At 39.2% G+C, this 24,606-nt stretch overlaps 1 protein-coding gene across 17 annotated transcripts in view; it reads right to left on the reverse strand.

Moving 5' to 3' along the window:
• The window catches only part of SORBS2 (sorbin and SH3 domain containing 2), a 138,127-nt gene that overhangs the window by 24,381 nt on the left and 89,140 nt on the right, over positions 1-24,606 (reverse strand). For 4 of the 17 annotated variants that reach the window (XM_045069414.1, XM_045069415.1, XM_013059001.2 and 1 more), the window contains 10 exons: positions 22,743-22,901; positions 21,950-22,033; positions 20,148-20,204; positions 15,414-15,463; positions 13,351-13,535; positions 9,420-11,000; positions 6,430-6,518; positions 5,226-5,272; positions 808-922; positions 595-723 (listed from right to left, as the gene is read on the reverse strand). In XM_045069414.1, coding sequence (XP_044925349.1) covers positions 595-723; positions 808-922; positions 5,226-5,272; positions 6,430-6,518; positions 9,420-11,000; positions 13,351-13,535; positions 15,414-15,463; positions 20,148-20,204; positions 21,950-22,033; positions 22,743-22,901 — 2,496 coding nt within the window. The remainder of the gene's footprint in view (positions 1-594; positions 724-807; positions 923-5,225; positions 5,273-6,429; positions 6,519-9,419; positions 11,001-13,350; positions 13,536-15,413; positions 15,464-20,147; positions 20,205-21,949; positions 22,034-22,742; positions 22,902-24,606) is intronic. The other 13 variants (XM_013059006.2, XM_013059005.2, XM_013059003.2 and 10 more) reach the window with 7 other exon arrangements.

Genomic DNA, 24,606 nt, shown 5'->3' on the forward strand with positions numbered 1-24,606 from the left:
TAAAGTTGCTTCAAGTCAAGGGGCTCTTTCTGACATGCTTCAGAAGAGCTCCTAGAACTGGGTAAGTTGCTAGTGGAATTCGGGTCGGTCCTGAGGCCCAGAGGGTGCTGATCAAGGCAGGAGCACTGCGCAAATGACTCCTCTGAAAGGCTCCGGCGCAAAAAGTTCCTGCATTATGTGAGGACTGTTCCTTGATGCCAAGATAAAATTAAATGTTGGAACAGTATTTTTTTTTAATTTGAATAATAAATCAGCAGGGCAACAATATTTCGAGGTGCATGAAAGTGTTCTTTTCCTTTTGATGTTTCCATAGAAAGAGGTCCGGGAGATTCAGCCCCAGGCGCCCCTCGGAGAGGAGTCGGAGCCTGCCCTGCTAAGCCCGGGAGGGAAGGTCCTGCGAGAAGCTTTGTGTCCTGCAGGGAACCTCATCTGGAAGGACACAGGAGCCTGGGTAAGGGCGCCTGGGGGTGGTCTTATAGAGTCCTTTGTAGCACGTGGGGGAAGCACAAAAATGTCTAAGAAAAAGGTAACCTATTTTAGTTTTGAAAATAAGAGCCTTTCAAAAGGCGCTGTTGGAGAAAACAGCCGGGGTACCTTTCTCAGCGATAGCTCCACATTTGTGTCAGCGCTGAAATTATATTTGGCCAAAGCTTCTCCGATTTCTCCAGGCTGCGCTGGCGGAGGGGGTCTTGCGGGCTGTGCTTTTTCGGGAGGTATGAGTTTCTGCAAAGGACAACAGGGACTTAGTCTTGATCTGTGGGGAGTCTGGAAGCTAGGACCACGGAAGAGGGAAAGGAAAGGACCTACCTCGACGTAGGAGATTGGGAAGATGCCCACTCTGCCGTGGTGCTCTCCCTCATACCAGTTTTGATCTATTTTCCTGAGGATGTAGACAGTATCTCCTTTCTTAAACGACAGCTCCCTGGAAGAGACAGGTTTCAGTGGGTTTCCCCTCGAAGTAGAGCAATGACTGGTGAGATCAATACTCTCGCTCGATCGGCATTTGGCTGAGAAATATACTGTCCCTATATATTTATATATTTAAAATATATATTAATATATTATACATTAAATTAAATTAATAATAATAAATAATAATATAAATAAATAATAAATCAATGAATTAAATTATATATTAAATTAAAATAAATTAAATTTAAATATAATTTAAAATATATTTAAATTAAAAAATATATATTTAATATATATTAAATAATCTGCCGAGCCCAGTTACATAAGGATTTTCCTTGCAAACTCTTAGAATTCACTGATCACATTACAATGTCAGAAGTGATTTCAGAAGAGAACAAGTGTAAACATCACACTGGATATAAATCACGGGCAGATGCCTATGAGATTTAAAGGCAGGGACAGGCGACTGCTGTGTTATCAGGAGTTTATCGTGGAGGAGCAGTGGCGTTTAGTATAATGGTACATGAGGTCTGCACTGATTTCATTTGTCCTGAAGCCGGTCAGCTAGTTAGCGGGGTAACTGACGTCTCTCTCTTCCTGTCTCCTTTTGATGTGCTAACGCTTACAATAAGGAAAATCAATATTTAGCTGTAGCACAGAAGGACCATCACCAGAAAATTGTTATTTATGGGTCCTTGAAGCTGGTTGTCAGGCATTGAAGTGGAATGTTTTGATGAGGAATGTATTCTGCGTAAAGAGAAAGATCTTTGTTCTTTCGTGGAGCATGGAGAGAAACATGTTTGGAGTGTAAAGACATAAACAGATTGCTTGTTGCCTACTTTGTCCCTTTTTTAAAAAGATTTATTTATTTTCTGGAGAAAGAGAGTGCACATGGGTTGCGGGATCAGAGGCAGAGAAGCAGACTTCCCCATTGAGCCAGAGCCTGGATGTGGGGCTCAGTCCCAGCACCCTGAGATAATCAATAGACTGAGCCACGCAGGCACCTCTAGATCTTTTTCTTTTAAAGATTTTATTTATTTGATATCTATAGAGAGAGCACAAGCAGGGGGAGTGGCCGGCAGAGAGAGAGGGAGAAATAGGCTTCCCGCTGAGCAAGAAGCCTGATGCAGGGTTCGATCCCAGGACCCTGGGACCATGACCTGAGCTGAAGGCAGACGCTTAACTGACTGAGCCACACATGGTGCCCCTTGTTTTTAAAAAAGAAAAATATTTTCAAGATGGTAACTATGGTTTTCCAGCTGGGCTCTTTCAAAGAAGAAGCTTAGTTACCTGCTTTTTCCTAAGCCGGTAAATGTGGATAATGTAATTTTAAGTTCTAAAGACATTCATTATTTTGGAGAATTCACGCCCGTCTGCTCACCCTCACTGCGTCTGTTTTTCACGGCTTCGTTACCCAGGGAATTCTGTCTGTTTGTCATTTTGTCTCCATAATTATGTTTGTTCGAGGACACTTATTTCCCATCTTTTCCCAAGAGCCTCACTTTCCTAGACACTGGCCTTCCCACTCTTGGGTCTTCTGCATTGTTTCATTCAGAACGTGGAGTTGGGTCGTTTATTGATGCCGAATAGATAAAGAAGAGACAGGTAGATGTCAGATGTAGAATATTTCTTATTTAGTAAAAGAATTAATTGGAAAAAAGATGTTGCATATTAAAAGAATAATTGAGCAATTAGAAGTGCTAAAATATTCACACTGAAAGTGCAGGGGCATTTGGGTGGCTCAGTGGGTTAAGCCTCTACCTTCAGCTTGGGTCATGATCTCAGGGTCCTGGGATCAAACCCTGCATCAGGCTCTCTGCTCAGCAGGGAGCCTGCTTCCCTCCCTCTCTCTCTGCCTGCCTCTCTGCCTACTTGTGATCTCTGTCTGTCAAATAAATAAATAAAATCTTTAAAAAAAAAAAAAGTGCATTAAATTTTCAGTAACCCTAAAGACAAAGGAGACTCACAGAGCCTCACTGTAGTATTTCCCTGTTTTATGAAGTGCCTGATGTAGGAAACAAAAAGCAAAATATTTAAGCTTTCTTAGCAGCAGGTGTGTTTTGTTTCTGGAAAGGAGGCTAGGAAGCTTAGCTAAATGTCAATTAGAGAAAACTAACTTTTTCTTTTCAATGTGAAAAGAAATCAAATCTATTTTTAAAGGTTTGTGTTTAAAATTTTGAAGGCTTCTAGATAAAGGACAGAAATCTCACTTAACAGTTTTCAAAACTGTGTCTCTCTCATCTCAGACCTAGATTTTCTGAGCCCCATTATGGTAAAGGTTGCTCCCTCCCTCCCCTAAACCTTTTGAATTGAGGCCATTGACAGCCTTTGGAAATGACATTTTATCTCTTTTTCCTATTTTACAATTGAGAGATTACATTGGGTGAGTTACTGAGCTGTGTTTTTGTAAATTAAACATTTTGCATTAGGGAAAGGAAAAATAGCTTTTAAAACCTATTTATTTAAAACAGATACATCTACCGGTCTCTTGTTTATAAGATGTTAGGCATGAAAAGCACTCACATCTAGCTATTAATTAAGAGTATTTCCAGGACATTCAGTGCTTCTGGGGGTGCGAGCCTTTTAAAGCTGCACAAGTCATCCATAAGCTCGATTTTTGTGTCAAATAGGGCGACTACACTGAGGACTGACTGCTTTTTACATTTCCCGAGAAGGAACCAGAGGAATACGGTTAAGCAGCCATCAGACCAGCTTACTTATGGTATGTGGGAAACGATTTTTGTTTCTGTTTTTGTTTTTTTTACAAAAAATATGGGTTGGCTTCCATGGGTGGTTATTGGATCGACTTCTCTGAAGTCTTACGCAATTCGATTTTGTAGGTGTCGAAAGATTCTCGTGGAAGGTGGGGGGTGGCGCAGACAACCATTCAGAAAGGCTGTGCCATTTGCCAGCTTGAACCTCTGCTAACTCAGAGCTTCTGCAATGAGGACAGGGCCTTGGAGGATGGCGAAAGGCTTGGCACTTGGAGCAAACAAAATCCAGCAACACAATTAACACCCCAAACACTTCCCTCAGCACTGTACATCATCTTTCTCCCAAAGCCTGTTTTTTATTAAGCTTTCTTAAAAAGCTGAGGGCCCTGGGTGGATACCTTTCCTGTGTTATGTGCCCCGTCATTCCTCGGGGTTTCATACATTCTGATTTCTTGTCACAAGGAAGAAATGAAATTTACATGTTCTAAGTCATTATTTTGTAAAAGTGACACGTATCATACAAATTGTCACACTGTATCCAAAGAGCACGGTCATAGCTACTAGAGTGTAGTACAAACAAAGCAGATGTTACTTATGTCATCAAAAAAAAAAAAAGTAGGTAAGCTTTTCTTCAGGATTTTTTTAAACACTAGTTTGAAGCCATCTTAATTTCTAGACAGCATTTTCCTATTTAGTTCACTCACCATCTCAGCAGTATTACCCACATCTGAGTGATTTTATTTTTTGTATGTCATATGGCAGAGACAGTTTCTAGAACTATTAATTGATTAATATAATATTATACATTTTTATGAATACAATATTTTATTATTATAAATATTCTGTCTGAACAACACAAGATAATTTAATGCCAATATTCAACTGTTTCAATATCTTGAATTCTAATGGAGATCAGGGTTTCTGAAATCAGGTCTGTACCCATGGGCCACAACAGATCTGGAAGGTTCCCTCCTGTTTAAGCCTCTTTATGTGCTTAGTACTAACACATGCCCATCTGATTAACAAGTTCCTAAGTACAAAAGGCAAAAAGAAAAAAAAAAAAAAATACTGCCCCACAGGAGTATGAAAATACCAACATCAAAAGACCAGAGGTGAAAATTTTGCTCAGAATCTCAGTGTTAAAGTGTTAGGACATGGAGGTGTGACTATGGAATCTTTGTTCACTGTTCTACTCCTCTACCCTGCAAACTGTCCTGGATATGGTTGGATAAATAAATGTTATCAAATTCTCTCAGGTAGTGTTTACTCGCCAACATTTCACTTTTATTTCATTCTTGACACAAAAATTCTAGAAACAAAGATTCTTAATATCACTTTTGTTTTCCTATCCCTTTGAACTCATGGTGCTCTAACATGTTTAGTGTCATTTAAAACTCAATGTTTGTCAATTAAACTTCAGAGGAAAATAAAATCAACCCCATCCCAGTTAATTGTGAAGGAAACACTAATTACAGCCGACTGCTCAGTTGGGACTTAGAACTTATCTGTGATACATCTCATTGCAATATTTGCCTCTTAAATATTACTGAAGTATTTAAGCCACCCTAAGTTGTATAATGCAACACTTATCTTACTTACTTAGATGTCTGAGCTTTAAAATCATAAACAGCTTTTGCAGGCAATTTCTGAAAGGGAAGGTAAATAATTAGCACTCATTTACAATTTGGATTTTTTTTTCAAGAAAATAATTTCATGTGAATCAAAGGGAAATTAAATCACAAAGAATGATGAAACATATGTAAATCCTTTATGCAATTTATCAATCAACCAATTAGTCCTTCATTTAGGTATTTAAGTGATAACAGAACATAGTAGATGACTTTTTCATCATAACCACTGAATATCATATTTCATCTTAGAAACTAAGTAAGATGACTGCTGGAATAGGGCTCTGCCAAGGGTTCTGTCCCAGGGATGAATCTGGCTTTTCCCGGGATAATGCCGAGGGCTAGTTGCTCTAGGTTCTTTGTATCGACATAACTCCTTCAGAATCATAATCAAAAGACTGGGAAGAGTCATGAAGGAGACCATCAATCCCTTTTACTAAACAATTATCAACATAGTAGCAAAGAAATCTTAGCCCAGTTATCACTGGGAAGCTAGTTAGTGGCCCAAAGCACAGGCTAGGTCATCTTGAGCACACGGTAAACCAGCCTTTTGGTCATGATAAGACGTGATACACACTCTCCTTCCATCACCCTGGTCCCCACAGCTAGCCACTCCAGATCTTCCTTCTCCACTTCCCAGTAATCCCCCCTCCCCACTCTCTTTCCTCATGATTCTGTGAACTTCAGGCAACCTGGAACATTCTTGACTTCTCTGGGGTCCCACAGGCTCTAGACTATAGGAGACACAGCCTAGCAATTCTCCTGGATTGACTGCCAGTCTGAGACCTGCTTTCAGCTGCCATCAAACAGCTCCGAGATAGCACGCACCAGAGCTCTGGCCCTGAGCCAGGGCCACGGACAAAGAGCTAGGCCGTTCCTAGGAACCTTGATTTTTCAGAGATGTTCTCAAATAAAAGCAGGCCAGCAAAAATCATTATGTCCAATTGGTATGGCTTTGCAGCACAGATGACGTAGGGCTCTCCCCCTAGGGGAGAGTGGGGACATTTGTATAAGGAAATCTCCTTCCTCTGTGGGGCAACCCAGCTCAAGACTCTTGCAGAGCTCTGTTGTTCATGCATGGGTGTAATTCAAGACTCAGAGAAGCCTTGCGGCTGACAAGTGCTTTGCCAAATACACTGCAGAAAAAAAGACTCAAGTAGCACTAAACACACCACCTCTTTTTCCGGAGTTCCTCTTCTTTCCCGAGGTGCGCTTCTCCCCAGGTCAGTCATGGTGGATGCATAACTTCTAGGGGACTCGTGGTCTGTGGAAGAGGACAGGGCCGGAGTGAGTATCCACTTAATTAAAAGCTGACCCTTTTTGCCATTTTCCTGGTGGCAACTATTTTCTCCTTCAGATTCTGAGACACACCACAATGGAAGACATAGGTATAAAACTCATAGGTCATTACAAAGTTGCGAAAAAAGACACATAACCAGCACATTTCAAAAGAGACAAATATCCGAGGTGGCAGAAGTGTTCTAAGCACACATATCATTTACATTGTTGATGAATTCATGCTGCAGCGCTCCTTGTAGACAATTCATAGTCCTGGGGATTTCCCATCTCCAAGACTTAATACTTTCTTTTCCTTTTGCTCTATGGGACCGATAGAAGATGGACCATTTGAAAATAGCAACAGTTTACAAACACTAAAACATTTTGTGGAACAATTTAAGAATGCAGTAATGGAAAAGAAAAAAGAAAAAAAGAAAGTACGGCGATGGCAGAAGTTGGATGTGCCCCTCCCCCAGCCCTTCTTGCCAGCCTCTCATTAAATCTAAGATGTCATTTAAAGGGTTAAAAACTTTGTATCTTTTGCCTCCCCTTTTGCGCAAGTACCTCATAGTATTTTTTATTCCAAGAAACAAAGGGATAAAAATTCTCTAAACACCTAGTATCGTATTGGTTGCCAAACTGCTTATGAAATCCTGAATTGTTTCTGTCCACCTTAAAACAAAGTATAAATAGTTATATTACAAAATTGTGATTACAAGTATCTCTTAATGGTCTCATACTTTACACATTGATACGTGGAAATGTAACTAGAGGCTAAAAGTACCCCAGTACTTTTAAAGAATTCTGTTAAAGAATTCTACCAATATACCTGGGTCGAAATTAGTAAATTCTTTCTCTTAGCCTTTAATAAATTTAGTTGTATTGGTTAACAAGAAGCATTAAAAGTAAAATAAATACAGCCATAAAGGAATTTAAAATGCCAATTCATAAAAGGAAAGCATTGTTTAAAGATTTTGACATCTTTGACTGTAAGGAAGAATTGTTTGCTTAAAAGCAGGTGGGATATCAGTTATGTGACAACATAAGGATAAAGGTCTACTCTCTATTAGTCGTGAATTCCAAAGTTTTTAGGCTTAATAAGGTAGCATGGCCACAAATATTCAAGTAAAACTTAATCGGTTATTTTCAAGAGTGAGAGAGGATTATGTGCAATTTATTTTCCGTTTTAAATCATATACTTTTACGATCATAGGGCTCTCATACCGATCATTAAATTGTAAATTACTTTTGCTAATCCTTGGAATATAAACTATTTTCAACCGGGCTAAACAAAGTTGGAAAGTAAATATTTTATTTCATTAAATGCTTCTCGAAACTCCCTCAAATCATGTTTCAATAATGTACTCTACCTGTGTATAAAATTTAGAAGGGATGATTATTATTCATCTACCTAACTGAATAACTGGAATTGTCCAATATTGGGAAAAGGTAGCTAATTAATTAAAAACTTAAACGATGACATCTCAATCTCAATAGGTGAAAATTTCAAACTGTAGGCATTGATTTAAAGAATTCTAGTTTATTATTTTTAAAGCATGTTGTATAGTATAAATGAAAGCAAAGATAAACACTAATAAAATAAGCAAATGTGCACAATGGCAGTTAACATACTATATTAATATGAAATTTGATTTTTTTTAACTATAGAGATTATATTCTAGACTATAAAATCTGAATTACTAGGAGTTTGAATCTCTTTTCTCCTACCTACTCCCTAAATGACTTTGGTCAAATCTCATCTTCCTTGGGTCTGAACTATAAAACAATGCTTATAATGATACCTATCACCTAGGTTCAGGCCGGTGTTAATTAGATAGTGTTTGTAAAGCACTTTGCAGTGTTCCATGCATAGAAAACTATTGATAATCTAAATTTCAGCATGGAATATTCTTTCCAGCTTCTTAAAATTTACATAGTAAACAGATGTACCTTAAGAATTAACCAAAAGAATTGTATAAAGATTGTATCAAAAATGCCAAAACACCCCCCAACATCTCAAAAAAGTCCTCTGCATTTGAACTGTTATTTGTCCTTGTGTTGCTACTTCAAGGTGATAATCCATCTATGACAATGGACTTGGGGGTGTCTTTTTACCTCCATGTCTAATTCAAATGTCAATATAAGATTCTTTTAGAGGAAATAGAAAACAAATAAATTAAGATATGGAAAGGCAGAGAAAATGAAATGGAGACGAGATTTCTGTATATATAGCTTAAAGATGCATTCACAAAAATTTTATCCCATTATGTCCTTTAAATGAAGAAAGTCATTAAATAAATCCTATTCTTTTCTCATTGACCATCGATTACTACATGACATACTACAATTTTGCTTCCAGAGTGTTTTGATGTAGTACCTTTACATTGCATGTAAGCACATTATTTACTGAGTGACTATAACTTTATAAAGTTAACGTAAAAAGGAAAAAGCTATTTGTTAAGTTACTGGTTTTGATTCACTTCACCACAAAAAAAGAGTTCAGTCTCTTAAGGATACTGATACTCAATCATGGTCTCTGTCTTGGAACCCTCTTAAATTGGTAAAATAAGTTTAATTTGGTGTTTTGATGCAAGTGGTTGCAGCCCTAACATTAAGCTACGAGATGGTTTTCCCTTTTGATTTTGAATGAGTAAATTTTTGTGAATTAGCGATCACTTTAAGCCACACACGGAGCCCGGAGAGCACATGGGCAAATGAGACGATCTAGTAAGACCCGTTTACACAACAAGCATTTGCTTCAAAAAACACATAACGATGCCAGGTGGTCTCGTGGCTTAGGAATGATGAGATGTAGGAATGGAAGGTGTGAGAGAGCTGGATGGCGGATGTCTGGACCACAAGGAAAAAGAAAGAAAAGCTCATCCACCTTGGAGACTCCGTGCACTGTCATAGTCTTGGTGACGGTAGCTGGCGGTGGTGGTGTCCGCGTCTTGGAAAGAGGCACTGTGAGGCATTCTCCCACAATCGTTCTGGTACAACGGACGATGCATAGCACCGTCCTGAGGCAGTGGGTGGAAAGGCTGGTGCATGGGGCTCCTTCTCAGAGCTCTAAGCGACGAGTTCCTCTCGGGGATATCCGGCAGAAGCTCACTGATGAGACGGTGCAGGATGCTGTTGTCCGGCAGACTTCCCCTTCTCTTTTCGGCTTTAATCTGGTCACAGATGTCTTTAAGGGCAGAGTCCAGAGCCTCAAATACAGAAGCTTTACATTTTGCCTTTTCAGTCTGTTTTTTGGGCGTCGAATTTTTTTTCCTCCGGAAAGGCACGGGACTGACCAGAAATGCAAGCTTAGAGAGCCCAGGGTCCATTTCTTGTCTTCTGGGCTCTTCGGTGTTCTCGTGTTTGGCTCTTTCGTGTTTCAGCATCGTGGTGAACCGGGTGTAGGAGGCCGGGCATCTGCCTTTGCAGGAGCTGATCAGGTGTCGGTGGTGGTGATGGTGGTGATGGTGGTGATGGTGGCTAGACCCGTAGAAGCTTTCAGAGGACGTGAAAGAAAAGTGATCGAAGTCGCTCTCGCTGCAGAAGGACGATCCTTCGACGTGAATGTAATCGCTGTGGTCAGACACGACGCCGTCCTGGTCGCTATCCGAGAACTCTACGTGCGCTCTGGGCTGCTCATCACTGGTGACTTCGATGTGAATCGGTACCAGGGCTTGGGGCTCGTAGCTCCGCTGCATATGCGAAGCGTGTCTGCTCTGACCTTCTTCCTCCAGCAAAGACTCAATGGAAAATCGCCTCTTGGGACATAAACCATTTTGTTGAGCTTCTAGGCTGATGGGAGATAACATTTCGTCTCCTAAATTGGGCATGGACTTGGACTTTTGAATCAGCTTTTCGAATTCAGAAATGCGGGTGGGGACCATGTCCCTGGGCACCTCCTCGGTGGAGGACTGGCTCCATCCGTGCAGCAAGCCCTTGTGCTGCTGCTCCTTCTCGTACTGCATTATCCTCGACTTGACGGAGCAGATCACCTCCGACGCCATCAAATCCTTGCGGTTAATGCGATGCATTTTCCTGTACATTTTGAGGAACCCCGGGGCGTTGTGGGCTGACCTGTGGCGGAGCCTTGACCTGCCGTTACTCCGACCCTCCTGGATGTAGGGGGAGGCCCATGCTATAGGGCAGCTGTCCTTGGAGTCCTCTTCACATAACAGAGAACCCATACTCTCTGACTTGGTTTTGGGGTCGGGGAAGCTATCACAGTCGTCGTTTAGAAGATCGTCACAGCTGCGGGATTTGATTTTCGGGGACACCGTCTCCTCAGTGCTGCTCCAGACCTCTGCATTCTGTCGGGCCATCTGCCAGCCGTTCTTGAAAGTAATGGCCCTCTGTGAGTCACGAGGGACATCCAAATGCTGTCTGTAAGCGTTACAGTAATCTAACTCATTGGAGGGGTTGCCGTTGAGCCCTGAGTAACTGTAAAGGGACGGACATATATCATCCCCACCTTTTAATCCAGGGCAGCGTGGTGGAAGAGAGACATTTGGAGAAGTTAAAAGGTTCACAAAGAGGAGAGAGTGTCACTTAGCAACAGACAGCAGCAAAGAGAAAGAAGTTAGCATGGTTTGATCTAGACACCAACTGTTAAACATGTAGCTTCAACTCTAGAGAAAAAAGCCAGATTCTAAAGCAAGGTAATACTTTCTCAATGAAGGTAGCTTTGCAGATATGAGAGTCAACAAAACCCTGTATAAAAGGTAATGTAGCAAATCTACCTATTTTTATGGTGTTCACACATCTTCCAGCAAACACGGCAAACCTCGAAAGCTAATCTATAGCATGCCCTGGTCGTCATTTCAAGTTTAAACAATTAAGACCAAAAGTGCTACCTATTTAATCAACTTAATAGGGTCAGGTTTGAGTCTCATTTGATTCATAATGACAGAGAACAAGAGTGATTTATAAATTTGCTTTTAAATACCAGTCCCATAACTGTACCAAATAATTTTTCATGGGCATTAGATGCAAAAAGGGTGATGCATATTTTCTAAATTTGCAAAACCAAGATGTTGTGCACTGTTGCTACTAATATGTTTCCAAGGAAAAAAACACAAGTGGAACCTCTTTAAATAAATGAATTTACCCCTTTAATTGCTCTACTTTTAACCTCTTATGAGGCAGGTTCTTATAAGGTAGGGGGATATAATATAAAACTTCCTTCAGAGGTAAAGACATCTTGCTTTTTTTCAGGGAGGTGTTTTTTTTTTTTTTTTTTTTTTTTTTTTTTAAATAATTTGCAACTTGGTAATAGAGAGCTAAAACTGACCTCAATTTAGAAGATGTTTGGAAAGACTCCTGCTGTGCTGAGTTCACTAATAAACAAATGACCAAAGTACATCTAATGGGAAATTTCCTTCTTAGAAGGGAACCTCATGGAGGAAAATATCTGTATTGATTCCTGCCTTACAATCTTACCCACATTTTTCAAAAGCAGATTAGCACATTGAGTAGATATGTAATATCTGGGAAAGGAAGTTAACTTAACACTCCCTGGGATAAAAACAATTACCTAAATTAATCAGAATCCTTTAAACTTTTGGGTGCTATCCAAGTATAATGAATCAGTGGTATTTCATGAATTATTTATTTTCTGTAGGCATTCATTTGCATAAATGAGTAGAATCTGATCCAAGCATCTTAGTGAATTTGATGAAGGGTATCATGAGAGAGGCTCACTCCTTCTGAACGTTCCGGATAACATGCACGGTTTTACTGGGAAGATGGCTAGTGCCTCTCACCCACCCAAAGTCCAGTCGTCCAGACCTGCCTGTCTTCTGCCCATAGACCAGCTACTGCTTAGCTTTAATCACCACATGGCAACACTTGAAGCGCTTACGTTTGATAAGTGTAGCTGAGTCTGTGCTGTATTATGGAAACCTCTGTTAGAGCTCAAGTTCATCACACACTTTAAATTCCTTCGGTATTTTGTTTCAAGCCTAGGAGACTGGCAGAGATTATGGGACCCCAAATATGGTATGGCCTTAGATACTTGCAGATGCCAGGTCAAGCCTCAGTCTCCATCTTGGGAATGTTCTGGTTAGCCCAGCAATAATGCACTGAACGGTCTTTCAGAGACCTGGAGGAGAGACTCGCCCTCTCTCAACACAGCTCATCTAATTTCCAGAGAGGAGACAGGCCATGTGGAAAAATGACTTGGTGTTATCTCAAATTTTCTAAGTATGGCTTGAAACCAGTTAGGTCTTACTGGTGGAATGTTCTGAACCAAACACAATGTTCCATGCAGAACACAGATATTCTACTATCTATATAAATGTTCACCAAAATATAAAACAGATTACTAAAGAAATAACTTTAATTGGTCAGACACATTTTTATCTAGAACTAAATAAAAAAACAACAACAACACCCAAATCAAAGTGTTTTAGGCAACAACATTCTTGGTTGCTACTTCTAATTCCTATTCTAGAAAGGCGATTAACTTTGCTGGCTGTAGTAACACTAGAACACTTTTGACAATGTGCAAATATTTATACATGTAATCTTTTAATAGCCTGACAGTAAGTTAGATCCTTCGAATTTGTTCAAGAAAAACTCACAAATGGATTATTTGGAGGAAGAAAGCATCTTTAGGCTAGATGGAGCCATCAAACAGCCCACCAACTTGACCTAGTCTGTGTGAAAAAGATAAATTACTGTTTTGAAACCAAATTGTATTCAAGATGCTGTATTTAAGTGTTAACTCTCTCTGAATGGTTATCTTGGACCAGCCCTCACACGGTACCCTCGATTAAAGTTAAGCTAGTAAATTGCTTACTTGTCAATCTGTGGTCACTCACCTTTTGCTCTTGAGGGGGAAGGAGGAGAAGAACTGATGAAAGACTTTGTCACGGGGCCGCCTGGTCCCGGGAGGTCCGCTCGCCCTGGGCTGGTCCTGCTCGCACTTGGATCCAAGCCCCTGGGTGGCCCCACCGCAGGTTCGCTCTTCCTCCTTTTCCTAAAGTCACTGGCCATGCTCGCAGAACTAAAAGAAGGAATCGGCTTGGTTTAGGCTGGTGTTGGAGGAGGTTCCCCTGTGACTCAGAAGGACTGATGGGAAGCGTTAGCGACACAACGTCTCTTCACTCACTTCCCCCCAACAGCAGTTTTAAGAATGCATTCCTTGCGACTAAACACTATTTCTTTATAATCCTCTCTTTAAAAAAATTTATAGACTGTATTTTCTTTTTTTTAGAGAAGTGTTAGGTTTACAGAAAAATCGATTGGAAACTACAGAGAGTTCTCCTAAGCGCCCTTTCCTTGCGCACGCACTTTCTCCCATCTTGACATTGTCTGTTCCTGTGTGTGATGTGTTTGTGACAGCTGATGAACCATCCTGACTCATAATTACTAAATGTCATTAAAGTCCGTATTTTATGTTAAGGCTGTTTCCCACCGAAGTTCCTGGTTTTAAGATTTCTCTTTTTGGCTGAAAACTGTTCCTTCATCTGGACGCACAAATTTCTATCTCAACTCACCTACCGGACGTGTCAAGTTTTGGCAGTTATGAGTAAAGCTGTTATAAACATCCATGTGCTGGTTTTTTGGGGGTGTGTGTGGCTATGTGTTTATAATCATGTTTTATTTTTATTTTATTTTTAATTCTTTGAAAGTACTGACCTTAAGTATGTTTAATTTTTTTTGCATTTTTTTTATTATTAATACATAAGGTATGATTTGTTTCAGGAGTACACGTCTGTGATTCATCAGTCTTATACAATATGAAACAGAGTCCATCATCCAGTCACCCCATCCCCCCCGAGCCCTCCACTCGGCAACCCTCTGTTTGTTTCCTGAGATGAAGAGTCTCTTATGGTTTGTCTGCCTCTGTGGTTTCCTTTTGTTTCGTTTTTTCCTCTCTTCCCCTATGATCCTCTGCCTTGTTTCTTGGACTATAAATCATGTTTTGAAATAAAAAAAACTCCGTTTAGTGCAATATGTTGTGACTGACAATTCAGTGTTGTGATTTGTGCCATGTATCTTTTCTCTCTAAAGAAGGAGTTCCCATAACATGCCACAGGGGAGGAAAAGACTGAAAAGGAAGACATCTGGTGAGACAAATTTCTCTTACCTCACGGTTTCCCTATGGCTTGTTGTTGATGGTACAATGTGGCTGAGAGTTTGTATTGATCACCATTGCTATTGAACTGTGTATGAATTTCTGCAGCGCTATGAAGTAAGTGTGATATTTAAAGCCAACCATCAGAACTTATCTTGGCAGACTTCTAGAACAGTTAGGACTAGTGGTTCCAGATTATTCTGGTTCAATTCTAGTTTGTCTCTGCTCCTTGCCAATGGTGTGAACTTGGTAAGTTATAAGGCCTAATTTTAGTTTATTCAGAGATAAAGTGGGGAGGAGAGCACTTAGCTTATCGTGGTATCTTAAGGATCGATTATGTTTATGTACTTAGAATGTCTAGTATATAGTAAGACCCCATTTATTGTAATAACAATGTTTCTGATTTATGTGGTGAGCATGTAATATGTAGAACATAATTTAGAAATTTTCTAGTAATTTATACATTTTTCAAATATACTATCGTAAGAGTCACCTAATAATATTGAAAATTAGATTTTATAATTCCCATTCAAAGAAAAGAAAACTGAGCTTAGAGGAGACAGGGAAGGGAAGAATTTCTCAGTAAAGAAATCCAGAATTATTTCATTTAATTTTTATAAAGTTTTGAATATGATCATATGAAATGATGTAAAAACAAAATGAAACAACTTCATAAAGTAGGTGCCCCAAATAATAATGAGTGATAACATAACCCTCATTATTATTTTGCTGAGTAGCATTCCTATTAAAAGAGAGATCACTGGTATATAATATTCTGGTCGCATGCTGCAATGACGTTCTTACCTAGTAGGTCTTTCCAGGCTTCTGTCTATAGAGGATTGATACAGGGAGGCCTGTTAAGATAGAAAAATAGTTCCATGAAAATTTTTCCAGGGCAATATTTCATTTGTCCTTGGACATTAAACTAGGTATCCTAAAAAAGAGTATTATAAAAGCTGAGATGAAAAATCCCATTTATCTTGGTCATAAAATGTCTTTCAAAGAGAAAACATGTAACCTGATTTCTACTTTCTTTCTATCTACTTTCTCTTTTGATATACCACAGTGTATTTTTCTGCCTAACTCAAATTATCCACAGCCCAAACATTGCCTGGGGGAGAAAAGAAAAGTCATTAAGCACTTCTTCATATAGGAAATAGACTGTAAATAGAAATTTTCTGCATCAAGGAATGGTTTGATGTTTAAAAAAATATTTGTAATCATCATTCAGCGCTTATACAACATAAACCGTCTTTATAATTTTTCTGTTGTGTTGCCTGGTATTCTCTTTAGAATATAACATTTAAGCAGAACTTGAGACATCTTTCCTCTGTCAACACAGGCATGGCATCTTAATAATACCACAGAATTTGGTTTGAAATTAAACTAAACTGCCTGGTATTTAAATCAGGGGCAGAGTGGCATCTTTCAAAATAGCTAAGTTCAGAGTCGATTTAAAATAAATGATTGATAAACCAAAATGTAACCCTTTTTTAAAAAAAGAAGTAGATTTTAAAATTTTCATGAGAACATCAACTCTCAGCTGTCCATGGCTGTAGGAATAAAGAAAAACAGAAAATACAAATTGATACATAATTCCAAATGCTTATTGTACACACCATTTTCATACTCAATTGTACTGCACTGAATAGTACAGTGAAATAGATATTAGACAGAAATATTAGATAGGACTTTTTCACTCCACACGACCATCTACCAGAATAAACATTGAAATATCTATGGCAAGAGAGATCTGTATTGAGCTCTTGAGTATTTGAAATGACAATGCAAGATGAGTGAAAGTAGTTGTGGGGTGATGTCTAGAGTATACAGGGAAATGTATATACAAGTATATATGTGATATTATATATATAATATTATTATATATTAATAATATTATGATATTATATATATATTATATATATAGTCTTGCTTTGGGGCATATTTGATGGTTAATTATTTATCCCAAACTTTGGTTTGATGAAGAACTGAAATTGTAGCTTGAAAATGTGCTTCCCTATGGAAGTTTGAAAATGTCAGCCCAAAAGAGCAGGATTTGACAGATTTGATCTAAAGTTCCCATCACATAGAAATATTTTACCAGATTATTACAAACCCACTTGGTAAAAACGATTTCCATAACCTTATTTTCTACTTATAAATTAGCACCAATTAACCAATTAGAATATTAACATTCTTTATGTAGATTCTTTATGGAAATAAGTCTGACAAGCCCTCTTATGTGTAACTCTAAAATTGGTTCTGTTAATTAATATTTTCATTTAATTCCGTCTTACTGAGTGAGAATGGAACCTTGCCCAGAAGCAAACAAAAGCACCTTTCTGCTAGAGATCATTCTCCCTTCCTTCTAGACAGAAAAAGCATATTTTAATATTTGTAATTCTTAGAAAACATTTAGATTCCTAGGTTCTCAACTAATATAAAATTAGAAGAAAAAAATTTGGTCCACTAATCTGATGAATGTACATGATGACTTAGCTTGCTGAACTCTGGATTAGACCCTGGAAAGGTGAAAAAAATGAATACTAAATAAGAAGGAAAGCAAACAAGTAAACATATTATATTCTGGTGTAGAAATATTAATTCTATACGTTTGTGGAAGAGCAACACCAAACAGCCTCAGAGCCTTGTGGCTTGTGTGGATCATGACCTTTGTGGACAACCCAATGACAAACCGTAGCTGGTTGTCAAGAAGTGTCGATTGCAGAACGTCCGTAATCACCCCAGAGTGATCAGTGACTTTGAATGGCCAGCTTGGAATGAGCCTGAACAAAATTGTAATGTGGGATATAACACAGCCTAGGCAGTGACAGCTCTCATTGATAAATCAATGGTGTTTTAGATTTAGGCAAAGAAACTACAATTATGTCTCCTTGTGCTGGTTTCCACAATCCAAAATAAACTGAAACCAATTTTGTGATTTTTCTGAAAGGTCAAAGGAAAAAGTCCAATATAAAATTATAAGGAGGGGCGCCTGGGTGGCTCAGTGGGTTAAGCCTCTGCCTTTGGCTCAGGTCATGATCCCAGAGTCCTGGGATCGAGCCCCACATGAGGCTCTCTGCTCGGCAGGGAGCCTGCTTCCCCCTCTTTCTCTGCCTGCCTCTCTGCCTGCTTGTGACCTCTCTCTCTCTCTGTCAAATAAATAAATTAAATCTTTAAAAAATTATAAGGAAATAGTGAAATGTCTAGATAGATGGCTAAGAGAGAAACTTAATGATAATTATGTGAATGATATTCATTCTGAAATGGAAATCGTCTCCAGAAAAGAGGTAACCTCTTTTACCTATTGTGATCTACTGAGTTTATATATTACCATATTTTCACATACCTAAATGAAGTTCATTTTAATACAGTATGGACACTGACTCACTCTACTAAGTGATCGTATGATTAAACTTTGCTTAAAAGTCCTTAATTGTTCTCCCTTAATGCCAGTTTCTCAGTTTTATGGGTTAGAAAGTATGTTATTCATGGCATATGCTAGGCACTTAATAAATGGTAGTTAAGGTAATGTAAGTTAATCAATTACAGATTTTACCAGAAATGTTTTATGTAAGGATATTGAAGATAGAATCCAGTACCTTATCAGAATATTTTTGTATACACTGAAACACCATAATGGGAAATTAATATACTACAGAATCATACAATAGTCCTTCTCAGTTCCAAAGACATAATGGCAAATTAGTTTAACCATCAGCAAAGTGCTTTTTTATGTGACTTTTTTTGCCAGTACCATCACATGTAGAATGCAGAGTTAAGTTTCTGCTATCTTTAGCCCAAGAGTTATCATGTAATGTTAATTATGGGAACTTTTTTCACAAAAATAGTTAACACGGAATAGTATTAAGTAAATAACTTGTTTCTTAAAGTCTTGAATTCTACAAACATCTCTTGGACGTGCTAAGAAGTGTGGTAGAAAGGGAATGGCGTGGAAGTGAAGGCTATGAGATTTGTATTTTATTTTTAACTTGCTGTCATCTGACCTTGTGATCTTGGACATAATTTTAAAAAAATCGTTGGGCTCTACTTTTCTTGACTTAAAAATGAGTGAGTTGGACTTGGTAATCTCAAAATTTTCTGCCCATTCTAATGATCCACCTTAAAAACATCCTAGAACTATCTGACCAACATATCAGAAAAACACCTGACCAGACTGAATTCCAAAGTAAATTCTCATTCTCTTCGTAGGTCGAAAAGCCTTTCCTCAGTTGTGAAGGTAACATAACATACAAAACAGAATTGCTTGTTATATTTGATGGTCTTAAGGGTTATAAGCCTTAGGAATGACTGCAGTCTAGAATGTTCTTGAGTATTCTATTTTGCTTTTTATTGAATATATAAATATTTTGATTACTTCTGTCTGAGCATGCGCTCTGATGCCTAGTTCAGAATCACAGATTGAAGCTTCGGGGGGTGGAGATTTCCTGCTGAGACTGTGCCCTCCGAAGTACTCTCTGAGGCATTGGTGTCTTCCTACTTTTATTTTCTAGTTGCACATATTTAACCCAGTTAAGACTTTTTGATGACGATAAGTTATTTATTAAGTGTTTTTGTATATACTGAGGACCACAGAGAAACCACTGTGTAAAACCAGTTTATATACTCTGCTCCCATTCTAGCTGCTTCTAAGAGTTACCACAGGGAGGCTGATGTTTAGCAAAATTGTCATTTTTGCTTAGGTCAACCAGTAAGTCTTAAATCTGCCTTCCAAAATCATTTCATTTTTTTCTTTGCAGAAATCAGGATAAAAAGCTTTGACTCTGGAGTTTCTCTTCCTTTTTCAGACTCTCTTTGATGCAATCAAATAAAATGTAGCACTGCCTGGCATATATTTTTTTTACCTAGCGGATTGCCGTGAGGATTCTAAAACAGAGACAGCAAATGCATTTCATCTCATCTGCCAGTTATAACCCATTACAGTGGCTGCCTGGATGATAGCATTGAGAAGGATTAGTAATGCCTGTCAAGGATGTGGAACTGGGAAATCGGGACATACATCCCAGTTGTTTGTCAACTCTATTCTTGATCCTAGCTGGTGCTAAAATCCACAAATCGTATTTAGGAAAATGAAAGACTTACATAAATTTTAAGAATATGTGGGCCATAAACATGTAATTAAGAACCTAACTGTCATTCTGCACCTCCAAGCGTGATGGCAAAATGGCTCTGTGTAGTCTTTGGCCGTCTAATCAAAACAGATGCTTGATACAAGCACTAAGCGTGCACTTTTGATTTTTTTTTAATTGTCACACTCCTGGACACCAGGACTGTGTTGAATAGTTCAACGGAAATTGACGGCTGGAATGATTCTTCACCACGTTTCAGAAAGAGCCAACCACAACTTTGGAATGATTAATGTCTAAGCAATGATGCTGGATACGACACAATGATGCAAAGACAGATTTTTCCAAAACAGCTTAGACACTGTGGTGAGTTGTTACAACACGGATGGTTCAGAATCACAGTATCAGCTCCTAAGAGAGACATCTGAAAAAGAGAATAATTTGTTTTTACCTCATTGGAAACACCAGAAGAATGATCTTGAACATAGTCCAGAGCCTTTTTAGGGGGCTGGGTGTAGATGCACCACAGAAGCAGAAGGTGTAGAGATGGAATGGAGGAGAGTCAATGGCAGCAAGGAATGGACATGTGGAAAAGGTGACAACAGTTAGAAACTGAGTGCTGACAGCGTCAGACACACATAAAGAGCGCACGAATGGAGCCAAACGGGGGTGGCCTAGGAGGAAGAGTGCAGTGTTCGTAAATATTCTCAAGCACTGGGTCAAATCACTAGCGATGGGATTAGTATATTTATAAACTCATTTGGTCACATCAACATGAGCACTCGTGGTCTCTAGCCACAAAGGAAGCCAAGTTACATTAAAGAGACATTAAAGGCACAGGTAGAGAGCATGCTGGTGAGTTTCCATGTGGGGCCGAACATGATTATAGACAAATGCTGATAGTTTAGGCTCAGAACAGAAATTCATCTAGTCCCTACAAACCAGGTAATCAGTAATATCAATACATACAAAATAAAGCCAGAGGATTTTTTTCTCTAAAATAAAATGCATTTATATGAATACTTATAGAAATAAGGGGGAAAATGAGAGAAAACGCTTTTCCTATTAGGTATAAAAAGTCTAGGAAAAATTCTTTGGTTTATATTCCTTTACAGTCACTTTTGATCCAGTTCAATAAGAGGAAACCTAACCAAGTGTCCTTTGCATTTTAATGGATGACAGGGACAACTATAACCACTCAGTAACCAATAAATATACGGTCAGTTTAGGAGTCTATAAATCAGTATCTGATACGGTAAAAGAAAGATCTTCAATAAAGTTCTGATCTTCAATAAAGTTCTGTGCAATGGAATTGTTCTGTTCTTTAAAAATTTTAAAATTCAGGAACATCAGTAAGACTTAAAAAAAATACCTAAATGACGCCTATCAAACGTATAGCTATTGGTAGATAGAGATCCCCAATGAAACTTTTAATAAAGGAAACTGTCATTTAGGGCTGGTGTTGACTCTTTTTCCCAAGTACACTAAGCAATTCTCGTTAGGCCCACCTTTGGTGGGGGTCTGGGGCCAAGATGTTTCACTAACATGAAACTAGAAATCAAGGTTCACAGGATTTCTTTATTTTTTCTCTTTCCTTATATCCCTAAGAGTAAAGGAGATATTTTATAGAGGTATTTCTAATACTGACAGTATAGTACTGAAGGAATTGGCCAGAGATTTTTGGTGTGTTCAATAAGCCTGGGGTTTTAACTTCTGACTCTACCACTTGCTAGCCTGTGCAAAGTACTTGTCCTCTCTGGTCTCTGGTTTCTTCTTATTGGAAAAGCCTCCAGAGAACTGAGATAAAGAGCTCAGAACCCAGCACTTGCCAGTGCTTGGTAGTTCTTCAGCAAATGGGAGCTATAATAATAGTAATTATTTTCATAGATGTCACTCTATTTCTTCTGATTGAACTAGACCAAAATGGACTCTAAGCAAATATAAATCTTCTATAAACCTCTAACAATTGCCTGAATATTCTAGGACAGAAACTATCTCAGCGTTATGAATTTGTTTAGATATGATCTTCCTAATGCATGAGGCACGGTAGAGACAAAGCACATAGGAAGGGTCTGAGCAGGGTTAACCATTTGGTACAGAAGCGGATGAGGGCTCAGCCGCACCCAATTTGTCTAAACAATACATTTGACTTTTGTTTTGTAAATGACACCTATCTCTTCTGGTAATGGTATTTTTCATCAATCAAACAACATTCTCCTAATTTTCTTATATTAATAGTCTAGCCTCACTTACCGGGCGTCCAAACTCCAGTTCTGAAAAGAATTTATACCAGGGCTCATTTTCTAAATCTATGTCATCTGGATTTATGCGATCAGTCTGGAGCAGATGTGAAGGAAAAAGGGAAGGAAGAGGCACACTGAGCTGAGTGAGGGAAACGCCGTGTGGTATGAAAAACACGCACGCGCATTTGCACGCAAACATGCACCAACTCTCATCCCACAAATCTTAGCAGGAGAGAACAAAAGATGTAAAGTAAAATGAGTAAAATTAGGATATGAAGATGAGCTTCGATGGCATTACCTAGGCCCCTAGTCAATTCCTCTGTCCATCTCTGGCTTTTTTTTTTTTTTTTTGAATTTGCAGAAATACGAAAAACACTGTGACGGCCAGAAGGAACATGGATAGCATCCCAGAACTAGGCTAATGTTAGCCGATTCAAGTTAAAATAGACTCAACTTAGTCACCAAGTAGTTGATCTGGGGGAGTCGCTCCACCGCCCCTGTCCTCACTGATCCCAGCATGTAAGGCTGCGTTCTGCAGGCAGCTGGCTTGGGTGCAGGTATGTGGAGAGCGTGGCGGAGAGGGGGAGGGAGAAGGTGGGAACAGAAGTGGGGGGAGGGGTGAAAGGTGCTGGGGGGCTGTTAGGGGTCGACTGGCATGAAGAACCTGGGGTCTAGTTGAGAAAGTAAGGGGCAGCAAGGTGGAGTCAGCTAGGGCCAGGCTGTCCCCTTAGCCTCTGGAAAGCAAGGGCTACCCCTGATTTTCCCGAAGGGCATTAGAAAAGGTAATGAAGGAAGGAGCTCACCAAGGTGGGGGAAAGAGTCGGGGTGCACGGGCTTGGTATGGGGAGGCCAGTCCTGGGCGGAGGGGAGGGGCTACCCGTTACTTCTCCGTCTCTTGAAACAGAAAGAGGCTTCCGGCCAGGTTCTTTTGGAACAGGTGTCAGAGTTGTTGGGAGAGGGGGCTGTAAGAAAGGGGTGAAGGAAACACTGATTCGTTAGATGGAGCTTCTTGATGGGACGAAGAGGACACCAGTGAGCAGGAGGAAATGTTTCAGAAAAGTTAAGGTGCCCCTGGGGAGACCCAGATAACTTAGAGTATGGTCTGGACCCCTGAAAAGATGTGAAGACAAGGAGTCTCCTAGAAAGTGAGGCATGATGACATTTTTATGAGCTACCACCCCAAGAATCTCCTTCTCCTGTCTACCTTCAGCTGGAGAAATGGATCTGGAGGTGGTTGGGTTTCCACACTACTGTAGCTGGCTAAGTGTGGGGAGAATCGCACTCTGGTTTGGTTGACACTGTGATTCAGGGAAGAAGCCAATTTTCATAGTTGACTTGCTCCCCTCTGGTGGTGTTTCTGAGTATTGTGAAAACTAGGAATGTTAATATAAACAGCTTGAGAAAGTACATACAATTGCTTTAGTAGTGGAAAATCCAGACATGGAACATTTACTTTATCCACAATATCCTGAATGCTTTTACATAATATACGCCTGATCAGACTGATTCATACTATTGACTTAATATTAAATGAAGATGCTTAAAGTACCACATGTGGGTTATTACTTCTTTAACCATTATTTGCATGGCACTAATTAAACATGGTGTAGCTGGACAGTGATATTTTAAGTCAGGAAAAAAATATATATATATCTCAGTTCCCTAAAAGCCATTTACCTTGTCCAGGAGAGGACATAATCTTCATACTATCGAGGGTTTTGAGATAGCAGTCCCTATTCAAACAAAACCCATTATTTTGACATTAGCTTGTCCAAGTGTTTTATTGCCTTTTTGAATTCCCAATCATTTTGTTAATAGGATAGAGTCTGTGTGCAAGAATCAATTATATCCAGAGTATTTTTAGAGATGAGCTTTTTATTTCAATATTTTATAATAGGAGATTATCATGGTAGCTACAGACAGCGATAGGAAAATTTGAGGCATCATAACAAAATAGTGAAAGGACCTAAGTTATCCAAAAGATGTGATGATCATAATGATAAAGACCTTGAGTAATTCTGGGGGATGTTTATGTGGAATGGTGAGTGATAAAAGCCGAATTCAGTCATGTGTTTCTACAGTATTTGTAATGATATTGTGAAGCCTGTGTTTGGATGAACACAGGAAGAAAACACAATTTACCAAAAACAAAACAAAACAGCAACAACAAAAACAACTCACAATGGCATTCTGGTATTGAGATGGTTCTTTTCCTTCTTTTAAAATCTTATTTTGCATATATAATGGAGTACTATGCAGCCATCAAAAGAAATGAAATCTTGCCTTTTGCAACGACGTAGATGGAACTAGAGGGTATTAGGCTGAGCGAATAAGTCAGTCAGAGAAAGACATTATCATATGATCTCCCCGGTATGAAGAATTTGAGAGGCAATGTGGGGGATTGGGGGGGTAGGGAAGGAAAAACGGAAACAAGATGGGATCGGGAGGGAGACAAACCATAAGAGACTCTTAATCTCACAAAACAAACTGAGGGTTGCTGGGGGGAGGTGGGGTAGGGAGAGGGGGGTGGGGTTATGGACATTGGGGAGGGTATGTGCTACGGTGAGTGCTGTGAAGAGTGTAAACCTGGCGATTCACAGACCTGTACCCCTGGGGTTAATAATATATTCTATGTTAATAAAAAATGAAATCTTACTTTGCTTTACT

The sequence above is a fragment of the Mustela putorius genome, unplaced genomic scaffold (assembly GCF_011764305.1).
Source record: "Mustela putorius furo isolate JIRA1106 unplaced genomic scaffold, ASM1176430v1.1 tig00003932_pilon_pilon_pilon:0A:0A, whole genome shotgun sequence".
Taxonomy (NCBI): domain Eukaryota; kingdom Metazoa; phylum Chordata; class Mammalia; order Carnivora; family Mustelidae; genus Mustela; species Mustela putorius.